At 41.0% G+C, this 17,491-nt stretch overlaps 1 protein-coding gene across 5 annotated transcripts in view; it reads right to left on the bottom strand.

Annotated features, from left to right (window-relative positions):
• Positions 1-17,265, bottom strand: part of Neto2 (neuropilin and tolloid like 2) — a 72,775-nt gene extending 55,510 nt beyond the window's left edge. The window contains exon 1 of one of the 5 annotated variants that reach the window (XM_052726814.1): positions 17,044-17,265. In XM_052726814.1, coding sequence (XP_052582774.1) covers positions 17,044-17,077 — 34 coding nt within the window. In that variant the 5' untranslated portion in view covers positions 17,078-17,265. Of the gene's footprint in view, positions 1-11,452; positions 11,469-13,390; positions 13,514-17,043 lie in introns of those variants that run through there. The other 4 variants (XM_052726810.1, XM_052726813.1, XM_052726811.1 and 1 more) reach the window with 4 other exon arrangements.
• Between the last annotated feature and the right edge of the window lie 226 nt (positions 17,266-17,491).

Below are 17,491 nucleotides of genomic sequence, written 5' to 3'. Positions count from 1 at the left end.
GTGAGTTAGTTCCAGGACAGCCAGGGCTACACAGAGAAACCCTGTTTTGAAAAACAAAAACAAAACCCCCAAAACCAAACCAAACCAAAAATAAATCCCAGATTTGTGTGTGTGTCTGTGAATTTTAATAAAGACAGAAACAAATGTTTTTATTTTGCACATTTTATTAAAATATATAATATACATATTTATTTTATATATACATGGGGAAAATGGTTATACCATCAGCAATATGTACCAAAATGTAAAACCAAAAAATTCAGCTTTATTAATATTAAACAATGTAGATTTGGGGTTGCAGTGATGGCTCAGAGGTTAAGAGCAGTCACTGTTCTTCCAGAAGACCCAATATTGCAGCATTCAAAGCCAAAGACTCAAACTGCCTATAACTACAACACTAGGAGATCCCACATCTTTTTATAGCTTCCTCGGACATATGCACACATGTGGCATACATTCTCTCTCTGTCTCTCATAACACTCACTCTAATAAATATTTAAATAAAAATACAGTTCTTAATGAAAACAAAAAAATATTGCAAGGAAAAATTTTAAGGCAAAAAGAGAGACTTTCATCACAGTTTGCAAACTGGGGAGAGAGCCATGGGCATAAACTGTTAGTGTGATCCAAAGGAACAAAGAAGGATTGGTTTAAATAAAGTTCCTATCCAAGTTCTCATGCTGGACGAAGTGTTCAGTACTGTCTGTTGATATCTAAAGTTTAAGGCTAAGTGTGGTGGTGAACACGTGGTGGTGTACACCTTATGGTAGTTTGAATGTACCTGTCTCACATAAACTCATAGGGAGTGGTACTATTAAGAGGCATGGCTTTGTTGGAGTAGGTATGGCCTTGGTAGAGAAAGTATGTCACTATGGAAGTGGGTTTTGAGGTCTCATATATGCTCAAGCCATGCCCAGTGAGACAGACCACTTCCTGCCACCTGTGAGTCAAGATGTAAAAAAACCTCAGCTCCTTCTCTAGCATCATGTCTGCCTGCATGTTGCCTTGCTTCTTGCCATGATGATAATGGACTAAACCTCTGAACTGTAAGCCAGCCCCAATTAAATGTTTTCCTTTATAAGAGCTGCTGTGGTCACAGTGTCTTGTCACAGTAATTGAAACCCTAAGACACACCTGTAACCCAAGTACTCAAGAGGCAAAGACAGGATTTTTCTGAGTTCCATGCCAGCCTGGTCTACATAGTGAGTTCTACACCATCTAGGGCTAGAGCGAGACTCTCTCTTAAAACCAAACCACCAAACCAAACAAAACATAGTTTACTGTAGGTCACATGGCTTATTGGTTAGGTTTGTTTACCGTGACAGCTGAAATAGGAATATGACTAGGCATGGGACCCATAAAGTTTAGTTTGTCATTTCTCCATGAAAAAAGTACATATGATACCAACCCACCCCTCCATCAGCAAATTGTTACCAGACTTCATTTTTATTAGAGCCAGTCACCTGGCCCTCTTCTTGGAGCCAGCTGCTAGTGAGGGCATCTAGAAACCTGTTAGATCTCCAAAATCTCTTGGGTTAATTGGGTTCTGGTATCTTGTTGGGATGAATCCCAAAGTCTTAAAGGTTTTAACATTACCCTGAGTCTGCTGAGTTTCTCTTTGTAGTAGCTGTTAAAACAGGTTTTGTTCCTCTTAAAGAGAAGTCAAATGTCATTCCTAGTATGAAGAGAATCATTGAAAGTGGTGGGGCAGAACACAAGAGGTAATCAGTGCCAATTAAGACACTTTTAGAGATTTAGCCAACTTTAAGAGTCTGAAATTTTCCAATTCAATCTGTCCCAAAGTATCCAGGTACAATTTGAGGTACATAGAACAGAACTGACACTGCCCCATGCAAAAAGGACTATTATTTACGAGTATATGAGCACAGGAGTCCAAAGAGCTCTGGTGGGGCCTACTGGTCTTGGACAGTGGACTAGTGACTGTGTTAACAGCACAGGAGGGGCCAGTGTGATGACTGGGTCAAAGCACTTTCCAAATGAGGCTAAATTCAATCCCCAGGACAGACTCCTTAGAGTTGTCCTCTGATCTCCATTCGTATGTTGCATGCATGTACAACACACACCCAGTAATAAAAATTTAAAAACCCAGAATAGTAAAAGTTTCCAATTACATATTCATTCTAGGTGGTACCAATTCCTAGCAAAGATCCTAGCATTCTTCCATTTCTAGCCCAACCATAAGGATAATTCCTCCCAATAAATCATACCCTTAGGAATGCCCACAGATGTTATCCTTATAATGAAGGGTTGGCATCAGGGTAATTACCTCTAAAATAATTTTTAAAAGCCTCTCTCTACAGTGTGCTATTTGGGCTTGAAATAACAGTCTATGTGTAAGGTGTTAAAAGGCACAGCCAGATATCCAAGAGGTGGTACATCCAATCTCTCTCAAGACCTGTTCTCATAGCACAAATGAAAATAATTCCAGCAGGGGCACAAATGAGCTCTGACATATTTTTTAGGTTAAGATGACTTTCAGTGGATAGGGAGGTAAGAAGAAAGGAACATCAAGTCAGTGAGGAAGACACCCAGGCAGTAGTTCATTTGGCTTGTGGCTTATAATAGGAGGGGGTAGGTTTTCCAGATGACCAGTCCAAGTGAGAAGGTTCTTGTTGGTAACAATGGAGTTTAGCTTTGTAAGCAGCTTTTTTTCAGATCTGCTCAAGATACAAAGTTAAATCTCGAGGCAGGTAAAAAGTTAAGGAAGAGACTTCACAGATCTTAGTAAGCAGATTTATTCCTGAAAGGCTTCAGGATATGACACTGTAGAACAGGCCTTGGTGAAGTTGACACAACAGAGAATTATTAGGCTATTCATACCAAAGGCTTCAGTAGAGGTGTGATGGCATATCCAGTATTCCATTAAGTTTCTGCTCATGGCCAAGATCTGAGAGGGTAGATGATGGTGATCTGTGCAGGGCAGGAGGAGTGGCTAGGATAGCCAGAGCAATAACAAAAATCAATATTGTATTTCAATGTCAAAGAAGCTGAGTGGGGAAAACGTAAGGATCAGGGAGATGCTAGAGCAGTGGTTCTCAACCTTCTTAGTGCTGCAATCCTTTAATATATGTTGTGGCGACCCCCCCCCCAACCATAAAATTATTTTGTTGCTACTTCAAAACTGTAATTTTACTGCTGTTATGAATTACAAGAATTTGATATGCAGGATATCTAAAGTGCAACCCACAGAGGGTTGTGACCCACAGGTTAAGAACCACTATGCTAGAGGATGTTTATGATTTCCTGTCATGGTGGATCAAACTAGTCTAGGTAGTGAAGATCTTTAGAGAAGAGTGTTAGCAAAAGGGTTAAAGAACTGGAATGGATGTAAGTCAAAGTGATAAACAAAGAGACATTGGTGTTATAGGACTATGAAGAAAGAAAACAGTATCTCATGGGGAAATAGTGTAATGAAAATCCACAAGTTTTCAGCTAAATGCAAATTCATTTGGAAGCTGTACTGTTCTTGTCCTGGTTCTTGGGAGAAGCTCCTTTCTCAGATGTTATCTTATTTCTTTTGTAATGTAAGCTTCTTTTAAACTTGATTTTGATACTAGTGGCAGGAGCTGAGGTCCATTAGCTGAAAGTGGAGGGTCAGGAAATCTTTGTAAATGGTACAACCCTAGAAAACGAACCCCTATGCCTATACCCCTTAATTTAGCTGTATATAGGTTGGAAAAAAGCTTCTATAGAGGGAAAGATAAAGGTTCGTTAATAGTACTTGAAGGAGTCCCTTCAGTAGGACTAGAAGGAACCTAAACTAGTATCATTTCTAATACACTCCCTAGGCTTTAGGATGTAAGAGTAAGCTTTGTATACCAAGGGTATGCAGTTGAAGGAATCTTTAACAAAGGTAAGCAGTACATTGTAGGATGTTAAGCAACCCTTCCCAGCAATGCACATATCCTCTAATGAGCACAGGTTGTGAAATACTTTGTCTAGCACTTAGACACTAAGTGCATTGGATAGCCAGTAATGATCTCAAAAGAAGATAAAAATGTCTTCCTGTGGGAGTGGAGGGTTGAGGGGAGCTAATGGAAGGACCTTGGATAATGGCAGACTAAATATCTCAAAAATTTTTACCAACTAGGTGTTTATTTCTTCATTGGTCTTGCAATATATCTAGACAACTGGGGATATTAAGTACAATGGAGATATAGATAGGTTGATTCTACAATTTGAATAACGTGTCTAGTATAATGAATCCTTTCATCACTACAAAGTTCTTAGGGGATCCTCCTGGTGAATAATATTTTCCATGGTTCTGGACTAGTGGTAAGGGAAAGCTTCAACTCAAGATGAAAACATGCCAGCCATAACCAACACACACTAGTGTCCTGTGAAGTGGTACAGTGAATAAACCTTTTCAGACTTTGAATGGACCATTAGACAGTTGGAGATGATCTTGGAAGCATGATTTGGCTTTCCAGGGTTGTACCAGGGACATATTTACAGAGTCAATATACTTCATAAGCAGTGATGAGTAAGGGCTTCCAATAATATTGATTTTCCTATTTGACCACTTTGTCAATATTCTAGAAAGTCAAGACACAAAGGATAAAAATTAATTGTGCAGGATAGGATGCCAATTTATACTCACCCAAAGATGTGTCTTTAAATCAAATGATGTTCCTGTTTGTCCCCATCCCCAACCATTTCCCACTCCTGGCCATGCAGAAAACAGTTTGATCCTTTATTAGTTGGTGGCCTAAACCTAGGGTTGAGGAGGACACAGGGCAGCTTATAGAGGCGATGACATTAATATGCTTGCTTCTTGAAAGACGGCCATTTAAAGTTCATGTACTTTATTTTGTTTGAACTCTTGGAACCTGAGTGACATGAGCGGGCAAGGACATGGTCCTTACTTTCACCTGTTGTCCTAAGGAAGTAAAACTCTTCTGGGCTTCCAGAGCACACCTAGCACACATGTGACCCCCAACGTGTATCTACTGTTTATATAAAGGTTTCTATAGCCAGTGAATGGAGCTCTAGCCTTAGAAAAGGGTCTGAATTCTATAATCTTGTCAAAGGAAACTGTAGCAAAAACTGATTTGATAGTGACTACTGGATCATCTGAGATAAAATCTTTTACAAACTAATTGTTGTAGTATCTACTCCACAAAGGAGTTTCTTGTTCATCTAGTCAGAGGGAAGTTGATTAGTTAGGATAAAAAAGTCAGGAGGGGCATGTAGCTGGAGAGCTTCTCTCTGGGTCCTGCCAAGCCCCCGCAGTCCCGAATCCCACTTATAAAATAAACACACAGACGCTTATATTATTTAAACTGTTTGGCCTAATGGCTCAGGCTTCTAGCTAGCTGTTCTTATATCTTAAGTTAACCCATTTCTATTAATCTATAAGTTGTCATGTGGCTTGTGGCTTACCGGTATCTTAACATCTTCTCATGGCGGCGGCTGGCAGTGTCTCTCTGCCTCAGCCTTCCACTTCCCAGCCCTCTCCTCTCTCTTTGTCTCGCCTATACTTCCTGTCTGGCTACTGGCCAATCAGCGTTTTATTTATCAACCAATTATCCACAGCAGGGACACGGCAGTCTGGGAGAGGAAGCAGACCAGCAGAACCTAACCCATCCTAACAAGTGACAGAAGATGAGGTGAAGAGGAAAAGACTTTCACGGGTGGGCTGCTAGCAGAGGCATCAGTATAGTGAGAGCTGAAAATAGCTTCAAGAGAGGGAGGGACACAGATGAAAGACGATCCCATGATAACTGGTCAGTGAGGCAGTAACCTCATAGAGACAGGAACATGGTCTTTGGGCCAGTAGGTCTAGCTGCTGTCTGTACTGACCCCAGTGGTCTGTTTTACCTTCCTAGAGCTGAGGTAGGATTCTTGGTGTCTTCCTTTCCCATACATAAATATGTGGAAAGGGAGAATGTAACTGGGGTGTCTCAAAGTGGGAGTTATTGTCAACTGCTTCCCGATATCCTCGAAGAACCGTTTTGCATTGTAGAACCACTAAATATGGTAAGGACGGGAATTTTTCAGTAAATTGTACAGAGATTAGAACACCAAAGAAAAGTTTAGTGGCCAGTTCTGGGAGTAACTAAACAAGTCCTAAAAATCCCCAGAGTTGTCTTTTAGTGCAGGGAAGAAGAGAAGCTAAATGTTTTGAGGGCTGTAAAGATAAGATCCAGATCTTTAGGCATCAAGAGCAAACTTCCAAATGTGATAGAGGTTTGACAGAACTGGAGTCCTTATACCTTCTAGAGGACAGGCTATGACAGAATTGGAGGCTTTCAGTACAGGCTTCTTGGGGTGAGGCATGTAAAAATAGATTATCCTAATATTGAAGAAAAATGAAACCATATTAGAAGGATATATTAGCTAAGACATACTGAATTATCAAAAAGAAGTAGGTGGGACTTTCAGTATAGCTTCCCAGGTAGACTGCTGGTCCTTTTGTGTTAAAATAGAGAGGTACTACTGGCTATGAGGATGTACTGAAAAAAGCACCACAGAAGCCAATGGCTTCTCAGGGAAACACTGAACAATAAAGTACGAAGGCAAGCAATCACTGGCTGTTAAGGAATAACTATTTTGTTAACAGCTATTAGATATTGAAGAAATCTCCATCCTTTTCCATTAGGCTAGTGGACAGGTAGCCTATGTGTGAAATCATCCACTATGAGTTGAATGCTAACAAAGACCTAATGACTATTTAACACTGGTGAGAAATTTTTTAGGATCCACCTGGATTTTAACCGGAGATGCTGAATGGATATGACCAACATTAGTACTGGAATGAGTCCAGAGGTTCTTGGTCAATCTACTGGAATGTAGGTAGGTGTGGCAGTATTAGAACCTGGCTTTCTGGTGGGGATTAATTATATTACTGTTTCTCCCTTTGGGAAGAAAGAGCTTGATTTTGTGTCCACAAAATTTCTCCCTAAAATCTACACAGGGGTTGTACCAATTAGTAAGCAATATAGCAACTTTCCAGTATAGGAGAGAGCATTATTAGAAAGAAAAGGGTTGAGATTTGGAAACTGTCAAAGATTGGGTAACCATCTCAACCATCTGAGGGAACTTGGAACTCTGGGGAAGAGACATGAGGGTGTCAAGGTTAATAAGGAACAGATTATCCCATGTGTTGTGGTTTGAATGAGAATGGCCCTCACAGGCTCACATATTTGAATGTTTGGTTTCCAGTTGGTGGTCTGTTTGGGACGTGTGGCCTTATTAGTAGAGTTATATCACTGGAGGTGGGCTGTGAGGTTTCAAAACCCATACCAGGCTCAGTCTTCCTCTCTCTCTTGCCTGAAGCTTGTGGATCAGAATGTACTGAGCTAGCACCAGGCCTGCCACCACACTCCCTACCACAATGATCACATGCTAACCTTCTGAAACCGTTAAGGAGGTCCCTGATTCAATGCTTCCTTCCATAAGTTGCCTTGGTCACTGTCTTTTCACAGTAGAACAGTAACTAAAACACCATGTCCAAAAGTGATCTGATTAGCTGCTGTGGTCAATTTTATTTGTAACCATGACAAATACCTGAGAAACAAAGTAAGATTTATTCTGGCTCACGGTTTCAATGGTTTTAGTCCTAGGTAGCCTGCTCCACTGCGTTTGGACTGAGGGTGCATGTAATGGTAGAGAGGGTGTGATAGAGTAGAATTGCTCATCTCATAGCAGCCAGGAAGCAGATAGAGCAGAGGAAGGGGCTCAGACAAGATATATCCCTCAAAGGCAAACCCCAGTAGCCTCCTTCCTCCTACCAGGCACTATTTTGTCAATAGCCCTTTCAGAATAAGCACATCAAACAATTAACTTGTTGATAAAGTAAAATATACTTTATTTGTGTGTGTACATGTGTAAGCTAGAGGGGTTGGTGTCAGGTGTCTTCCTCAATCACTCTCTGCTACTACTACTACTACGACTACAACTACTACTACGACTACTACTACTACTACTACTACTACTACTACTACTACTACTACTACTACTACACGCACACACACACACACACAATTCTTTGATAACTTCATATATGCATAAACTGAATTCTGAGTCATTTTTAAACCCTCCATTATTCCCTTAAACACTCACATATAATCCATTACTGAAATCTGAAATCCTGGTTCTCTCAATAAGCCTCCTCCTACTGTGATGTCTTTTACTTATTTTGATCCACTGAGGTTAATTATTGTTGTTTGTAAAAGCAGGAGTAGGGAGTTACTGTGTTAAAATGCCTTCTAAATACTTACATTTATACCCATAGTTTAGTGCTGCTCTCAGCCTTTACTAGAGAAGCTTCATTTTGAAGTGAATGAATGGTCAAGAATGAAGCAACTCATTAATGCAGTGGTTCACAACTGGCCAAACTAGAAAATAAGCAACTGTGGAATGTTTGCATCTAAACACGGCATCTACAACATCCCCTCCAAGGCTTAGGGACCATCATGGAAAAGGAGGTACAAAGAATAGACGAGCCTGAGGTCAGGAAAGAGTACTGTGAAACAGTGTCGTCTGGACATGACATGGCCACTGTACTCATGAGCTCACCACACCTGTGGTTATCTGCACAAGACTGAGCCCATCACCACTTCATGACGACCCACCTCTTACTGAGGGACTCTGGGCAGTTACTGGTGCTGAGTGGGGGAACAACATTTTCTTCAGTGGTATAGCTTATCAGTAGATAAGTTGTCTACCTCACTTTTTGAGAAAAGGTTTCTCAATGAATTTGGAGCCGATCAATTTAATTAGAGTGGCTGGCTAGCACTTTCCAGAGCCAGGATTACAGGTATACTCCACTGTGCCTTATATTGCAAGCACAGTACTCTCTGAACCATCCCATCAGCCCGAGTTTATATCCAAACCACAGCACTGATTTATCTTCAATTTTAGTATTTAATTTGCCTAGTTGGTTGTAAGAAAAATGACCATGGAACCTCCCTAGTTTTGCTTGAAGGTTAGGAGTGAAGAAGTTTTATCATGTATTTGAAGCAACTGCTTGCAAAACAGTCAGTTTACAGAACCCAAGCAGAAAATCAAAACCAGTTCTTTTGACTGAGCTGTGGAGGCCATTGGTAGTTTTTAACTGGAGTTTTTAATTTGTTTTCTCCTAGAAAAGGCTTGAGTGGTTTTATGCCTATCCTTTTCAATAGAGTTTTGGTTAGCTAAAAGAGGGTGTTTCATGGGGGTGCCGTGCTGCTCTATTGAAATCCTGTTGTTTGACCAGGGTGTTGAAGGCTTCTGAATCTAGCTAAAGATCAAGTCAAATAAGTTTACGGTCTCTTCACAATTCCGTAACTTCTAAGTTTTGACAAAAAGTGTGTTCCAATACATTAAAGTGATTAAGGGTACAGGGCTGGCTTTATGGGAATGTCTTATATTAAGAATGACTTTTAGCTGCTGCTGCTGCTGGTGGTGGTGGTGGTGGTGGTGGTGGTGTGTGTGTTTGTGTGTGTGTGTGTGTTTGTGTGTGTGAATTATCAAATCTTCAAGGGACTCTGCCATTAGGCAACTAGCTTCCATTCCTGAACCTGTCCATTTCCTACAAACATGAGGTGATAAAATGTATTTGGAATTCAGGACGATCAGTTTGGAGGACTAAGTAATTTCTGAGAATTGCTGAACATTCCAGCAATTAGTATAAAGAGTGTCAGCAATATAATCTAGCTCTAGTTATTTGGATATTAAAGGGTGCAATTAAAAGAAGAGTAGGGAAATTAGGGACAGAAAATTAAGGGTAGCCTGGAGAATAGGGGGATGTGTGAAGAGGGGAGTGGAAAGTAGAGAGTAGATGGCTGGGAAAGTAGAAACAATGGTGGCTATATCTGCATTAGTAGCACTGATGATTTTAACTTTGTTGGTAAGTGTTTAGTTCCTTAGTTAAACTTGCTGAGTTTTGGTTTAAAATTATTCTGAGACAAGCAACAGTGAAATCTTAGACTTGTTTATAAGCTTTGAAACACCAATTAAAAAATACTTCCCAATGCTTTGGCCAAGTTTAGTATTTTTTTATTTGTTGTTTTGAGACAGGGTTTCTTTGTGTAGCCCTCATTATCCTGGAACTCACTCTGTAGACCAGGCTGGCCTCAGGCTGAAACTCACAGAGATTCACCTGCCTCTGTCTCCTGAGTTCTGGGATTAAGGTATGGGCCACCTGTCTAGCTAAGTTTAGTATTTTATCTGTTTTAAATGGGCAAGCAAATAGACAAGTTTTAGCTCACTGTGGGTTATCTAGGTCCAAAGAACTAATCAACCACTTTTCTGGATATAACTTTGACTCATGAAAAAAGCTGGAGTGGCAGAAGGTAACTATCAGCAGAGAGCCTAAACTTTGGCTTACGCCTTTTGTGTGCACCTAATGAAAAAGCCACTTCGCACAACTCAAGACCTCTACATGAATCAGAAGGGGTATGAAACAAAGGGATTTTACCTAGTGTGCTTGGTACAGCCAAGGAGACAACTGAACCTAAGTGCCTTTTTTTGTTGCGTATGTGTTGGTTCAGAATACCATATGAAAACTGGAAGAGCCCTTTGGATTTCAATTCTGATACCACTAAATGTCAATACAAATTTGTTAAAGATTTTAAACCTATAAGCAGGTTGTATTTCAATATTTTGCAAACTAAAGAAACAACAGCCTTTGGTACAAAATCCAAGTGTGATTTAAAAGAACAAAGAGAGCTGGCTGGTAAAGACAAAGCTTTGGCTTAGTCCTATACAAATGAGGAATGGCATCATGAAGAAAGTGCTAGGTTTGACTGGCGACAGTTAAATTTGTTTTCAGTCACAGCTAACTGGTGAGTCTTGGTAAGCAAAGCTGAGACTTATTTGGGGTTATCTTTTTTAATATTTATTTTATATGTAAGTGTTTTGCATGTATGTGTACCCGTGTGTGCTTGGTGTTCTCATCAGATCCCCTAGAACTAGAGTTACAGATATTTGTGAGCTACCATATTGGTACTGGGAACTGAACCCAAGTCCTCTGCAAAAACAAGTGCTTTTAACCACTGAGCCATCTCTCCAGCCCTGGAGTTATTTATCTTGACCGTTGAAATAGGAACATACTCAGGTAAGAACCAAAACATTCAGTTTGTAGTTCTTAGAATAAAATGAGCACCTTATGTGCTACCAGACCCATGTTGAATTTAAGTCCAATTAGCCTACTAACTAGAACAATTGGGATCCTTCCAGAATAATTAGCTTTTTAGTAAGTTCACCCAAGTGTTGCTAAGGCTATTAGAAAGGATGTGTTCACATTCTGCCATTGGATTGTAAGGCTGCACACCTTTTTGGATGTTACATCTGGTAATGTACTATGGTTTAAAAAAAGGTGCTGGTCCTACCTTGCCATTCTAATTCAGGTTTGAGAAAGGAATTAGAGAGTATTTTTCAAAGTTCAATGTACATCAGTCACCTCCAGGGTTATCGGATCAGACAGTGGTGGGTGAGTGGAACTTACTTTTAGCTATCTAGAGGTCTAGAGCAGGACTCAAGAATCTGTATTTTTAATTGATGCTGGTGCTGCTGGACCCGGGGTCGTACTGTGAGGACCACTGCAATAGGATGAGCACACAAAGAAACAGAAGAGTTGCTTTTCTTCATCTTTGATACTGACAGACAAGTTTGTGCCAATAACAGATGGGACAGGAGGTGGGCTGATTGGTTCTTGTAATGTTGATCAGGTGAATTGCTTTACTGTTTTCTTAAGGCTCTGCAAACATTTCTCATTGTTTCTGCCTATCACATTTGCTACGAATCTTTCTGCATCTAGAAAAATCACCTCTACAATGTTTAAAACCTCTTCCCTCTAAGAACTTCTTCCAGGTTAACTTTACTTGACAGAACCCCACTTTCATTTCTGTGACTATTTACTAGCTCTCTACTAATCTGAGTTTGTTACCTTTCAATTTGTGCATTCATACATTAGCATTAGGACTGGAATATGTATCAGAAATACCATAATGAACAGTTTAAGCAGGATACTGTCATACTTCTGACATATGAACAATTAGAGATAACCAGTCAAAGCAAAGTGAAGGTTGTTATTAGAGAACTAAGACCATTCTATCTTATTCAGTTAGGTTTTCTATTCCCAAAGTCATCTCAAGACTCAATGTGGCTATCAGGTTGCCAGCCATCACAACTTTCCATATTTACCATGCCTGCATCATACTCAGCGTGCAGGAAGACGTGGCATAGAGTATTCCTTTTCCATTAAAACAAACAAACAAACAAACAAACAAACAAACAAACACAAAACTTGCCCAGACTCTAAAATTATCTTAAAACAAAAAGTTTATTATAAATAACAAAGCAGCAATTTCCTTAAGATGTACGTATCATTTTATACTTATATATACCACTGAAACAAAATCACATGACCATACCTAACCCTAAGAGAGTCTGGGAACAATTTTTATTGTGAATAACTGTGTTTTTAACTAAATTCAGAGAATTACTGAAGAAGAGTAATGGCTATTTGGTGACAATCAAAAGTTGTGCTACAGACCTCTGTGGACTACTGTGCCAACGGCAACCAGTTATCTTTTCAAAGTATCATTCAGATCACATCATAGCCTTTCAAAAATTTTACAAAAGACTCCCATTACATGTAAAATAAACCCACCAGCCACACTCTTTTGAGGTCCAGTGGAACCTGGCACCTGATCACTTCTGATTGTTCTCTGTAGGTCCACAGACCCATTACTTCAATGTCTTGTCTTATGAACTAACCCATGTTATACGTCTAGAATTAGTCTCTGCATGGCCGATTCCTTCATTCTTTCTGATTTGTTGAAGCTTCTCTAATTTCTAAATAAATTCTGGTTTTTAAAATCATCTTACTCTACTGTCACTAGTATTTATAACATCTGATTTTTGTCATGTGTGTATGTGTGCTTATTTAGTTTCTTCTTATTAAAAAGAGGGGCCATGTTTGTCTGGTTCACTGACATATTTTCACTGCTTAGAAGATTGGCCTGGCCCATAGTAGCACTCCATACAAATTAGATGAATACATGATGTGACTAAGCAGGAATCTGACTGCACATAGTACTGAAAGAGCTGTACTAACTGACAAACTCACACCTTACTTAAAAGTAGCATGTGCACAGCCTAGCTTTTTATTTGAGCATAAATCAGGTAGGATACGAAAAGAACAGACTTTTTTTTTTTTTTTTTAAATTTGGCTACCAGACACTACTCTTGTTTATCAACATGGCTCAACTTACCTTTTCTAGCAATTAAACATGTCTCTTTCCAGGTACTCCTGTTTTGAGCATCTAAGCAGTAAATGTAAGGTTTGTTAAATCTAACACAAGAGACAGAATGATGGCTTTGTTTTTTTTTTTTTTTTTTTTTTTGACCAACTAGATTTCAAAGCACAAAACATACTCACACTTAAATATCATATATTATTGGTGGAGAACGCTGGGTAAACATTTGATCACTGCAACCTATAGATGCTGATCATCCTGCCAGGCACATTTATAAGAAAGTGACTGTGCAGCAGAAGTGCTTTCTCCTTCCTTCACAACGGGGCAATCCTGTTAGTGAGTGCTCTGAGGGCAGGTCTGTATGCTACACCTTGATTAAAGGAGTCGACTTTCCACATCCACAGAAACTGTCATCAAATTTTCATGTGATCAAGCCATATCTGAAAGAATAATTGCTATATTCTAGTGCTGTAATTTCTAATATATTACTCTATGCATATTTGATCCAACCAACTTTAACCAGAACAAAATTAAACTTTCTGATTAGTATATGGTACTCTGTCATTTTGTAAGAAATATGCTAACATGTTGAAAGGCAGTGGTTTCCCATGAAATACTCCTCTTAAGTGTTGTTCTGGCTTTTGTTGTTAGAATGCCTCTGAAGGGCTTCTGCCATTAAGGAGAGCTTAGGAATGAATCCCTGGTTAAATCACCTCTCAAGAGACTCCTTTCTAACTCACTCTTAACCTTAAAGTATTCCAGAAACACATTTCAAATATCCATAATTATTCCGAAGAATACATAGGAAGATGAGAGATTATGCTGAACAGGTAAAGCCTCTAAAATTTGAAATATTGTTTGAAAAATAGTCATGGAATTTAGAGTCTATCATTTTCCTATTGTATTCCCAAAGGACTGAAAGTGGCTTTGATTTAAACTTGCCTTGTAATGCACACATTCTTCCCCCTTAAGAAACACTGGTTTAAAAATGTAAATTGGCCTCTAATTCAAGATTTAGTATAATAAAATCATTGCTTAATAAGAAATTTCAATTGATAAACAATTTATTCCAAACTGTCTCTGTGCACGTAGGTGGTGGGCAAGTTTTAAGAAGGCTGTATTGAGAAGCTTTACTGTTAAAGGGATAGTCCCCCCTGTATCTTTCCTGGAGGAGGTTTAAGACTAAAGAACAGAAGGTAATACTCAGTTCAGACAAGACTTTTAAATACACAGGGCTAAGGAATAGTTAAGCTCCATTATGTCATAAACTTAACCTCAGATTATATAGCTTTGCATAGCAATTGCTTTAACAGGATTTTTTTCTGAAGCAAATGCACAGTATTTGAGAAGAAGCAATTGGTTCATAATCTCAATAGAAGATTCATAGGATTATAATGCCTAGATACTATAGAGAAAAGGTTGACTCAAATTCTGTAATATCTGAAGTGGTTAATAACAGAAGTGAAGTATTCACTTTCACTGATATTGGAAAGGCTCAAATAACCTAACAGAATTACTCTTTTGTTATAACTGCTGCAAAATAGAAAAAGAATAGTAGCATCTTTGAAAAGTAAAATTAGTGGCTGGCAAGATGTCTTACTTGGCAAAAGCACTTGCTGCCAAACCTGACAATCTGAGTTCAATCCCCAAGACCAACCTCCCACATGTTCTGACCTCCACATGTACGATGTCATATGTGCATGCACACACTCATGCGCGCACACACACATTACTGTAATTTAATAAATCACTTTCTATTCATAACTTCACACTCGTTTTTGATATTTAACTGGAAGCTGACTATTATATTCCAAAACAAGTGTTTGAGTAAGTAGCATCTATAATTATACAAGTGTTAAATGGCTACTTCAGAGAAGAGCCTCTTGATGTGGATAAAATTCACTTATAAGACACTTAAGGGATGCTTTTTCATGCCTCAGGACACAAGTAAATAGTAGCACTGGAAAAGAGTAGTTGTCTTAAAGTACATTTTTAATATTATTATTTTATATAGGAAATACATGCATTTGATTTAAAAAGCAAATGATTCAATATGTGCAGTAAAGCCTAAGCCCTCCCTTTTTCTTTCAGCCTCCAGATTGCCTTCTCAGGTTCAAATTTTGTTAACATTTTTTTTTAGTCTTTCCAAACCACATTCTAATGTTTACAAAGCATAGTATAGAAGAATTAAAAAAAGCTTGCTCTCTCTCTAGTTAAGCCCACAACAGCACAATTTTCTGGAGCTGTAAAAATACTTTTGCTATGTAAAAATAGTTCAGGTTGAATAATATTTGAAAAAAAATAATAAAAGCCAGATACTACACTGTTTTCACTGGAGCTCAGCCATCATCACAGACTCTTTTCCGGATAGGCGCAACAATTCGCGTTGGCCAGAGAGGGCAGTGTGTACCCACTGAAAAGGCACAGGCAAGCTGCAATTCCTTGAGTACCTATGGAGATTGCCCAATCCACTTCAGTTTCGTCCCGTTCTGCAGGTAAAGCTGTGTAACAGATCCAAGGGATTTCTTGCGGAAGGCTACTCAGATGGACTTGTCATTATGGTGTTGGCAACACTAACATGGTGGCTTCACAATCACAATGAAAACAATTCCCCTAAAGCAGCAGAAATCCAGTTGTGCATGTGGGTTCATTTATTATCAATGAGTGAAATAAAACGTTAATTTCCAAGGGAATGACTGCAGAAATCAGGACTTACAAGCAACTACAGAATTTTGGATTTGTTTTTTTTTTTCTACTAAAGGAATCACTAAGAATTTATGGATTAACTGAAATATTCACTGCTACAAGGTTATTGATTATCTTGGCACAAGTATTGATGCGTATAGCTGGGTTGGTAAATATTGAAATTCAATGGTGGTAACGTCAACTACGAATTTATTAATATTTGTCTAATAATGAAGTTTGTCTAAAACATCATTAGTTCAAGAATGATGAAAAGTAAAGTTCTATTGAACTTTCTAATAAAACAAAATTTGAAAATACAGTGGTAACACGGACCAGGGAAACATTAACATCTGTAATTGTGCAAATATTCAGCTTCAGTGCTAAAATTATACATGCCAATATTACCACTGTCTTAACGTTTCTTCAAAAAGCATTCAGATATTCCATTTGTCATTAAAACATTAGGGGAAAAGGAAGTCAGTTAGTGAATGGCGGTGCTTTTCCCCGAGATTTATAAAAGGATCAATCCAGGACGAGTTCCGGAATAAACTTTGCCTTCAATGTAAACGATCTAGAAATATTTATCTGACATAACACCTCGGGTAAGAGGCAGCTGCCAAGTGGCTTTCCGAGCTCCGTGCTGTCGGCCGGCCGGCCGCTGATGACCGGGTTCATCCTCCGCACAAGACCGGGCAGCAGGATCCTGCGATCCCGGGAAGGCAGGCGGCGCGGGGTGTGCGGGTCGCGGGCAGGGCGGCCGTGCGGAGCCCGGAGCCCGCAGTGGTGTCGCAGCCTCCCGGCCGCAGCAGGTGGGACCCGCTGGAGGCGCGGGCGTCGCGGGGCTTCTCGGAAACCGCTCCAGCGCGTCCGAGTTGGGGCTTTTGTGGTCTGCGCGCAACGACTTTCTGCGGTGACAACCGGGGACCGCCGGCCTTCGCCTCACACACTTTGCGAAGCGCGGCGTGGAATTCTCGGAGGCGCGAGCGCAGTCGCCGGCGTCCCCCGGCCTCCGCTCCCCCTAGAGCTGGCTCGCAGCGGCGGCGGCGGGCGGCCTGGGCCAGACAAAGGGCGCGAAGGCGGCGGCGGCGGAGCGGAGCGGAGCGCGGCCTGACCCGCAGGGGGCGCCGTCCGCGCCCGCGCCCGCGCTTACCTTTGAGGACCGCGCAGAGCTGCTCCAGGGCCATGTTCCTCAGCGTCGGCGCTCCGAGAGCGCCCGAGGCGGCGGCGCGGCGGTCACGGCCCGGCGCGGTGGCTCCGCTCGGTCCCCATCGCCGGACGCCGCCGCCTCCCTGCAGCGGGCGCAGCGCCTCAGCCCGCCGTGCCGGGTCCCCGACGGCCGCCGCCTCCCGCCGCGCCGAGGACAGCTGGCGGCGCCCGCTCCCGCGGCGGGCTCCCTTGAAGTGGCGCGCGCCGGGAGCCCCGGCTCATTTAAGCAGCGAGCGCAGCGCCGCGTGCCGGCCGCGCGGACACTGCGCACGCGCAGCCCCGCCCGCCCGCGTGCCCCGCCCGCCCCCTCGCCTCCCGGGCCTCGCGCGCGGCCGACCCCTCCCTGCCGGTGGCTCCTCGAGGCCTCTCCTTGCTGATCTCGGTGGAGGGCA

The sequence above is a fragment of the Peromyscus californicus genome, unplaced genomic scaffold, assembly GCF_007827085.1.
Source record: "Peromyscus californicus insignis strain IS unplaced genomic scaffold, ASM782708v3 Scaffold_8__1_contigs__length_139910024, whole genome shotgun sequence".
Taxonomy (NCBI): Eukaryota; Metazoa; Chordata; class Mammalia; order Rodentia; family Cricetidae; genus Peromyscus; species Peromyscus californicus.
Note: the sequence above shows the minus strand (reverse complement) of the source record. Positions and strands in the feature narration are given on the sequence as shown.